Source organism: Halictus rubicundus, chromosome 11, assembly GCF_050948215.1.
Source record: "Halictus rubicundus isolate RS-2024b chromosome 11, iyHalRubi1_principal, whole genome shotgun sequence".
Lineage (NCBI taxonomy): Eukaryota > Metazoa > Arthropoda > Insecta > Hymenoptera > Halictidae > Halictus > Halictus rubicundus.
Window position 1 is genome coordinate 8,725,051 of NC_135159.1, and position 9,666 is coordinate 8,734,716.

A 9,666-nucleotide genomic window follows, 5' to 3' on the forward strand; every position below is an offset into this window, starting at 1 on the left:
TGTGTGCATTCCAAAAGTTAAAATTTCCTCTTGACGACCTACAACAAGTTATAATCTTACAGTTTGTTCATTATCAGGATTAATAAAGAATAATACCAGGAACACTTATCACAATCCTCCGCCAATGAACAGCTAGACTTAACCCACCGCCGGCAATATGGTTTCTCGCTAACATGATCTGCATAACTGATTTTACATTCCCTGGCTTGACTTCCTACTATTTTGGACTTTACAGAATCGGGAAGAGTGCAAAAATATTCATAAAAATTCGATAGAAAATTATGAAAAAAATGTAAATTTGCCTGGAACTTAGCGACCCGTTATGCCGGCAGAGGGTTAAATTAGGGGGTGTCTTTTCCTGGTGAACGCATTGATCTTCACCTATAGAATATATTTTCATGGGACTCCCCTAGAGATTTTAATTTATTTTTATATCAGTCCTTTCCCTGACCTTATGTCCTAAGCATTCAAAATATTCGCTGTTTTTTCTGAAAGCAATAATAGGAAGAATCAAGAGAATAGGCGGGTGGTTTCGCGTACTAATTATCATTGTAAGAACAACCCTATTCCTTTACAAAATTCAGAATCCAGGAAACTATCGTTTCATCCCCTCTCCTTCTTATTTTTGCAAACACCGAGCGATATAAAATAAATTGAAATATTTCGACGGAATTAGAAAAGATAAAGGGGTAGTTCATAGTAGTGAACACCGAGTCAAGAAGTTTCTTGCTGATTTCCAATATTCAAAAGTTGCCTAACCCGCTGAAGAACGTAGGAGAGGTTTGAGCAACTCTTCGAGTACGCAAGCTCCCTGAAAAACGTCGATAAGCACGCGATTTCCCCGTGAGGTCCAAAACACCATCGGAATCGCACCAACGGGGAAAATCGAACCGTGGTGCTAGCCCCCGCGTATCGACCATCGGCTGATCCAACTCCTAAATCAAGGTAAATTTATAATGAATCATTCGAATTGATCGTTGTCGTCCCGAGCCTCGCAAATTCGCTAAAATCGAGACGGAACTCGACTCCGGCGGGTCTGCGAGACTAGGTTAACCTAACCTAACTCGGGGAGGGTGCGAGAGGGACCTACCCCATCTCGAGATCGCGCTCTGATAGTCGCGGGCGACGAACTTTCGAAGACAAAGAGCGCGGGCTATTTAAAAGCGCATTTGCAAACTCGGTGTCCGGTTTCGAGATATTACATTTCTTTCGGAGAATATGGTCTTTGGAGGGGTCAGACTCATGCGGAGAAACATTTCCTTTCGAATACAGCGCAATTTAAAAGTTTTTTAAAAGTGCCGTTGTACTCAAACGACGGGTCTCCTTCAGTTTCCAAACTAATTTTCGATGTCATTTAAATCTGCTCCGTGCGGTAGCAGTCTTTTCTAGTTGTAAATAGTCAGTTCAATTGTCTTTGTACAATGTTGAAAGTAATTATTTATTATCTTTAATATAGCTCATTTTTATGTACATCTCAAGGTCAATTTTTTACTGCTTGATTAGTAATTTCTAAGAAATTATTGAAAATCATCAACATAGAATGTATATAAATTTGTAATGATATAATCACAATGATTCGAGTGCACTCGCACTTATTCCATTAATAGTTACCGCTCAATCAGGAGATTGAAAAAATTGGATTCTGGAAATTTTAGTCTCCAAAACAGCGAGACTTTATTTTTAAAATGTTTCTATGTTTGAAGAGGTTTATTGTAGAGAGTGTTTCATAATCTCTTTATTTAGGAATGTTTACAGTATTATGGCTGAAATGAAAAATTCGGAAAGATTTGTGTAATATACTATACATATTGTTTAGTCCTTGAACGAACGAATTTTCGAAATATTTTCTGAGTCGAAATGGCAGATGTTTTAGGATAAAGTTGCAATTTTTAATAAGATTTTTCGTTCAAGAACCAGATAATATATAGTATATTACAGGAAACTTATCGAATTTTTAATTTCAGATGTACCAGCAGCCAATTTCAATGGCCGCCGCCTTTCTTGAAAAATGCGGATCAGTCACAACGTCGTGATTAATATTTTTAGATAAAGAATTATATGTACTCTCCGAAATAAACTTTTTTCAAATTTGAAAACATTGTTTTCACAGTATTATATTTTTAAGAAAAAGTGGTCGGAGGTCTCTCTGATCCTTCGAAGCAGAATATTTGAAGACAACAAAATAATTACCAACAGGGCACACACAAAATAAAACAAAATTTATTATATCAAGTAAAATGAAATGAAATGAAATGAAACTGAATAGAATGTAATTAAATGAAATGAAACTAAATAGAATGTAATTAAATGAAATAAAATGTGATAGAAATTAAAATATTTCTGAGAATGAAAATATGCATTTCTACATGGAGCAAATGATCGAGCAACAGATCCAAAAAATCGGGGGCGGTCACAGATCCCCTGTAAGGCGACACAGGTACATATGGGCTCTCCCGTTGAATGGACCAAATGATATAAATTATTTATAGATTTCGACACCAGAGCGAAGGAAGGGGGGCATATCGAGGGTGTACTGTTCGAACTATGGGGTGCATGCAGTACCCGGGGGGTCCACTTGCACCGAAAGCCCCTTGGGGCACCCTCAACATATGCATTCCCCACTCGACCACCGTAAGCCTATAGAAAATTGATTCGTAAGTACCCCGGATTCCTGTCTGTCTCCTGTTTTGTTTTTTAACACCTATCTACGATTGCTCCCTGTACACACTTCACGGTGTTAACCCTCGTCTTACCCGTTCCGGGTCACTCCTGACCCGTATCTAGTTACATTCTTTCTCCTATTTTTATTAGATAATAAAGATTACCCTCTGTAAACTCTTTTTGCGAGATAATATTCTGTAACGAAAAAATAAATTTCAAAAAATATTTTTGAGCTAAAGAATATAGTAAAAAATTTACTCACTCTTTTATCAAGATGCATCGTTGAGGGACTTTGCGATTGATGCTTGAAAATGCATTTTCATTTACGAATACTGCGAAGCCCTTGCAGAATCAGAATTCTCACTCTCGCCACCCTGGTCCTGAAATAAAAATTTATATTAGAATCTTAAATGATAAAGCTTCAAACTGATTTATAGATTTTGAAAAGGACAAGTTCCAATAAAGCTTTTTCATAAATATAACAATTGCTTCCAGGGGATGAAAAATACCAAATAATCAGAACTAATACACTATCCTGCTAATTTTTGCAGTGGCAAGAATATAATTTTTGCGAAACTTTTCCTCGTAAGAATTTTTTGAAAATCTTATGTTCTTGGAAGTACAGTGAAGTCGGGGGGAGTGATGTGTGGCAAATTCGAAGACGGGCCCAGTGCCGTACGGGCTTCGCCCCCCGGGTCCAATCTAAATCAATGGGCTTGTGGGTAATCGCATAATAATTACTGGGACTCCCTTTACCGCCCATCTGTCGCTGGCTAAGGGGGGTGTTCAGCCCGTGGAAGTGGTAATAGGCACTGGTACGGCAACATAGTCGATGAACATGTCCCAGCAGGTCCTATTGTTGCCGGGCGCAGCAAGAAATATCAAGCAGTGTCATTCGTCAGTCGTTGCCACCCTCTGCGCCGTTGCCTTATGTTTCCTCCTGCAATTTTATCGTCTAATGTTAAACATTTTGCAAAAATAGAAATATGGGAGGAACAACACTCGAAATCAAATCCTGAAAATGCTTCTAAAATAAATAAAAACGGTAGAATATTTTTATCAGATTTAATAATTTCATAATACTGTAAAAATCATTAAAAAGGGTGTAGAGCTTAAGACACATTAATAACTGTTGGTCAAATTGTTAAGCACTAAAATAAGGGGACCTTAAAATAAGGAATTGTTTTTTTAAGTTTTCATGGGGTCCTTCTTTCAATTTTTGTAATTGTTGTCTTGTGTCAATTAATTGTTTCAGACATACAAATGCTAACTATAATTCTGATGGTGCTGTATATGGGGCTTTCTAATGGATTTCGTGGACCACACCACCCCCGCGGTGCAATTTCACATCATCATTATGCTCCACAAAAGGATATTAAAATTACCCAAGATGCGAACCTCTTGCACGATGCTACGTTAGTTCAATCTTTTTTTATTTCCATAGTTATACTTTTATATTTGCGTATTCATTTTTTCTGTTTGATCCTTGATTTAATGCCACCCTTGCCTCTATAAAATCATTAATAACTGATGTCATTAATAATTCTATTGTTTTACTATCAGTTAACCGAGTTATTAAACAATAATGTTATTATTCTTAATAATTTATTAATACAATTTTTTTCAATTTATTCTCATATTTTCATAGTCGTATATATCGTAAAATAAATTTGTATACCCATGGAAACTTTAACATTAATTTTCACATTTATACCAATATTTTAAAACTGATTTTTATATGCATGTTTTCGATTGACAATTAATATAATTGTATAATTACAGTCATTTAAAGGAAGACATGGGAGACGTAGCCGACCAATTGGATTTCTCAAACATGACTGAACAGGAAATAGAGTTCCATTATTTCAAGTACGTTCTTATATGCTGAAAAACAGTTCTTGAAATAATTAGATGACAATTGGAAAAAAATAGTGCACAAGTAATAAATAAATGTTGTAATAATAATGTATTCTTACGAATTTGTGTGAATTGCAGAGTTCATGATGTGGATAACAATGCAAAATTGGATGGACTAGAAATACTCCATGCAATTCAACACACATTTCATGAAAATAAATTATCTGAAGCTGAGCACAAAGGTTTGAGCGACGATGGGAAACAACTTAACTTTGAAGATGATCTACCATTAATTATTGGTAAGTAAAAACATCCCATAAAAAGTCTATTGAAATTTGTATTTTATATATTAATTTATATAAGAGCTATTTATAAATTTTAAGCCAGCATTTATGAATGTTATGTATTTCCAATAATTAAAACTAATTTTTATTATTTGTTGCAATCAAGACCTGATAGACAAAGTGTTCAAAGAGGACGATTTGGATAACGATGGATACCTTGGATACATTGAATACGTTTTGGGAAGGCAAAGGGATCACATAGCACAAACAAAAAGGGACGACAATCTTCGAATTGAAACATAAAATGAAAAGTACAATTCCTAATCAATGATCAAAATTAACATTTTAGATTTTGCTATGATTCAAGAGTTGCTAACAGTTTGATATATTTTATATCAATCAAATCTATGTAGTAATCACTCGCCTAATTAGCCTAATTAGAACTGTAAAATTCAATTTATTGTAAAACTTTTATACTTATTTTTTTATTGAATTACCAACAAAATATTAATACTATTGTATTTTTAATTTAAATGATCGTCAACATCTATAAATGATCGCCTCATGAGGTTCAATATAGACTAACAAAAAATATTTCTTTCCTAAGATAACAAAAAGACAGATTTTACTACAACAAATTTTAACCATAAATAAATGTAGTATTTAATTTTGATGTACAAATTAATTGATATTTAAAATACACTTGTAAGTCCGACCAAAAGTTTGGGATCAAAAATCACTATAATTCATTAGACAATAATTATATATTTATGAACTGGAAAAAACATGAAAAAAACTTTCTTTGATGTCAGTGATCCCAAATTCATGAACGGTAGTGTATGTACCAAGATTACGCGAATATCAAGACTGTAAGAGAGTTACTAATTATTCTTTTGAAAAAAATACAATTTTTTCAGATTTAGTTTTATACAGAAAAAACTAAAAACATAGGCCTAGAACACACTAGTAATTTATGGTATACTCTTACAAATTATAGTAATTTTCAATGTACTAAAAATTATGGTTTTACCATAATTTATATATTTTATGATTATTAAGAAATGATTTAAGACATTTATTTAATTATCCTTATAGGATAATCATTTTTTATTCTTTTACGAATATATGAAATTTGTACTTATTAACGACTATAACTTTATTGTAACATACAATTAAACGCTAAGGTTTACACATTTTACAATTCTTCATTAATTTCATTAAGGAGTAAATTCATTTTGTCTACACTTATTTCTAGAAATAAATGTACAAGTATATGAACATTTTGGCATAAATCTTTTATTGCAGGCTTATGTGATAAGATCCAAAGAATGTTTTATTTTCTCGTAATTTTTGTATAGATTATTCAAAAGTATGCAATCAGTCCAATACGCATAATGGATCGTCTGTCACGACAATGCATTTTTCCCATAAATCTTTAGCTATTTGTATCTGTCAAACAAAAATAATTGTATTACACCAAATTATAAAACAACTATCCATAAATTTATCAACTAACCTTATTATCTTCACCAGTAACCGGTAAATCTTCAACAGCAATAAACTCAGGGTACCGCAGAATTATTTCTTTAACTGCACAAACATACTCTTCACCAAGTTCCAAAAATTGTGGCTCATATTCGTGATACTCTTTAGAATTTTCACTCGAATAGTATAACCTGAACACACCGTCCTCTTGAAGTAATCTGCAAAGAACGAACAATGAATACTGTGTTCAACGTATCAAAATCTATAATACTCTAATAATAATTGCTAGCGTTCACCTAATGCAGTGAGATCGCACCAATCGTATTTTAGTGTCAGGCTCAATCTCCACGCGATTTTTCACGCATCCGTTTGCAGTCATGCGTTCACCATCCTGAAGCACAGAACACTCCTGCTCAACCTCCGACAAAACCGGTGGCATGAAATCATGCACGTGGTTCCTGGCCATCAGGTCTGCAGCTTTGTCAACATCAATATGATCTACCATCTTCCTAAGCAAGTGCTTCACTTGCTTTCTGAACTCTTCTTTGCTGGCGCTCTGATTTTCAGAGTGAGTAAGACCACTGTGCCTCCAGTAATCCAACGGCAATCCTTTCCGAAATTCACTGTCATTTTCTGTTGCGGATCTTAACGCGTCGGGCAGTAACTTCTCCAAAAAGTCACTCCAACTATTTTTCTGGTAAACGCTTAATGTTATATGGAGACTATGGGAGTCCTGAAGGGTATTTCCCTGGTGAATGGTTCCTCGTGGAAAGTATAGCAGGTCGCCTGCGTTCACTACTGTGTCTAACATGGGCTCCCCTATTTCCGAGTCCTCGAAATTTTTCGAAGAGTATTTTGGCAAATATTCTCGTTCACTTCGTGGTTTGTATAACCTCCATCTTTTCTTACCTTCCACTTGCAGTATGAAAGCTTCTATATCGTCATAATGGGGAGCGAAACCTTGGCTATCGGCTGGTGTTAGGTAAGAGTTTGCCCCCACAAAGCAACCAAAGTATTCTTGAAGTGTAGCTGTAAGCGAAAAATAAATTTGACCTTTTCTGTTATAGTTTCAAAAAATATTTTTATTACCGTTTAGAGAATGTAATTTTGGTATATATGTCTGTGGATTTAGCATTCTAACTGAGCATCCATTTGCATAATAATCCCATACAACACTTGGAACTGCTCTGCCAATGGGATTATGTGTTTCCCTCACTCCATTCTCATAAGAAGTGATATCAATATTCTTGGTGAATTGGATATAAGACTCTCGTAATATTTTATCCAGCATCGGAGAGGACATAAGCAATTTATAATAATTGTTGCAATCTCTCTTTATGTGCACTGCTGTCTGCTCCCAATGTTTTCTGAAATAATTCGAAAAACAAATGATTAAAAAATAGAGATACAAATATTGTATTATAATATATAAATTTCACTCACTCAAAGAAGTCTTCCACTTTCAATGGATATATCAGCCATTCAAACATTGAACGACTGGCGTGAAGAGGATTCTCTTGGTAATCCTCGGTCATTTTAATTTCTCTGTGAATGGGAATTTGATTTACCTTTTTTGGTACCTTTCGGATTTTCTGTTTCAAATGCTTTTGATTAACGTGTTTCATTTTCGCGACACCTTTATTTACCATTAGAACGGAACTCTTTAATTGCTTTAATTGTACTTTTGAGCCTTTTGAATTATTGGTTATCTTTGTGTTCTTTTCCTTTGATTTGTAAACAGAGTTTTGAAGCGATTTACTTTTCTTAAGAGTAGATGGAGCAATTTTCTTTGACACACACTTGTTTGTAGATGTCTTATTTGTTTTCTTTTGGTTTGCATTCACAGGTACTTGGTTCAGTTGCTGTTGTGCTACTTGTTTAGTATCACTTTGCAAAATCACTTTTTTCTCTGGGGAAGTGTGTTTCTTTTTTAATTTCTTTGACTTTGAAGCTAATTCTATATTCTTGCGTTTCAGTGCCTGCATGGCGAATGCCGATATCGGTTCATGATACTTGAGCATCTGCAAATTAGAGTAAAAATGTTAATTAAAATCTTGAAAATTGGAATGATTAAAAAATGTTATGATATTATAACCAAAAAAGTAAAACTCTATTTACTCCAAGTAAAACTCTTTAAAACTCTATTTTAATTTTTACAAATTTTTCTAAATCTGAATTGAAATGTATAAAATTTTAAATTTTTGTAAATATTCTCATTTTATATACAATTTGTATAACAATAAATCAAATCCTAATAACTTGTATATATGTAGAACCGGTGTATTTTGAGGTTAGGTTTTACTTTCAGACAGTAATGATTATTTAGTAATGAAATAATGTTGTGAAGAATTACCGTGAAAATTGGGCAACCGTATTAAATTTTGGTTGATACACTAGTTAAAGATTATGTTTGTTGATTACTATTGTCATTAAACACTGCTTTCGGTTTAAATTTATCAGTCACACGTGTTTCTCGTCACATGTCAATTCGACTAGTAAACACATTACCTCGGACAGCTTATTCGGGACGATATTCAAATTCATTACCTTGTAAAGATTTAGCGCTAAATTCAAACTGTAATACTTTTTAAATTTGTCTCCGAAATTTTGGACAAAAGTATAATAAATAAACGACAATAAATAGTCAACGATAAAAAACATTTACATAAATTATTGTGGAATTTAAATTTGACGTTTTACGCGCATCATTTGGCGCGAAATTTAAATCATACGTAGCATATTTTAAACCTGCAACGAAACTGTTAAAGAATTCACGAACTAACAATTAAAAGCAAGATACGAAATAAAATACTTATTTTAGAATTATTAATGGGAATTAAACTTGAAATATTTATTTTTTCGTCCTTTTGAAAATTGTATTTTATTCAAAGAAGCCAACAACAGTTCAATATAAATCAATTTCAAGATAAAAATAGCGCTAAATATAGGTATTTCAATTTTCAACAACAATTATTATTATGTTTACTATCAATAAATAAAAGTTTATTTATATAAATGGAAAAAGCATTTATTTAGCTTTAAAATGAGTATAGAAACAGAAAGCATTGTATTTAAACAGAGATGAAATATTCAGGTTGAATTAATCATGTAATAAATAGCTCGTTTCGTTTACTTTTCCAGAATTGCAACTGTAACTTGGAAAATACCCGAAATACGCGCCTGTGCATATTACACGGCAGTAACAGTATAAATTAGCAACTATGCGACGAATGTTCTCCGATGTGGTTTGGCAACTCTACGCGCCTTCGATACTTGTAATTCAATATAATTCCTAAACTCACCACTCTAAATCGTAGAGGGAATACCAAAAACCTCTGATTTTTGAACAGTCGATATTTCAGAACATGAGACACGAAGT

General features: G+C 33.5%; 2 protein-coding genes across 3 annotated transcripts; one reads left to right on the forward strand and one right to left on the reverse strand.

Moving 5' to 3' along the window:
- The first annotated feature begins 826 nt into the window (after nt 1–826).
- LOC143358700 (multiple coagulation factor deficiency protein 2 homolog) lies at nt 827–5,936 on the forward strand. Its single transcript, XM_076796042.1, has 5 exons — nt 827–945; nt 3,917–4,076; nt 4,444–4,530; nt 4,657–4,817; nt 4,969–5,936. The coding sequence occupies exons 2-5, from the start codon at nt 3,925–3,927 to the stop codon at nt 5,103–5,105; spliced, it is 537 nt and encodes a 178-aa protein (XP_076652157.1). The 5' UTR covers nt 827–945; nt 3,917–3,924; the 3' UTR covers nt 5,106–5,936.
- A 95-nt stretch (nt 5,937–6,031) lies between these two features.
- Nucleotides 6,032–8,917, reverse strand: No66 (Bifunctional lysine-specific demethylase and histidyl-hydroxylase NO66). Of its 2 annotated transcripts, none has more exons than XM_076796039.1 (6): nt 8,641–8,917; nt 7,731–8,308; nt 7,377–7,654; nt 6,584–7,316; nt 6,319–6,505; nt 6,032–6,251 (listed from the first exon to the last, which is right to left on the reverse strand). In XM_076796039.1, the coding sequence occupies exons 2-6, from the start codon at nt 8,306–8,308 to the stop codon at nt 6,180–6,182; spliced, it is 1,848 nt and encodes a 615-aa protein (XP_076652154.1). In that variant the 5' UTR covers nt 8,641–8,917; the 3' UTR covers nt 6,032–6,179. The 2 variants fall into 2 exon arrangements, with proteins under 2 accessions (XP_076652154.1, XP_076652156.1); XM_076796041.1 differs by lacking the exon at nt 8,641–8,917 and adding an exon at nt 8,564–8,576.
- Nucleotides 8,918–9,666: the final 749 nt, after the last annotated feature.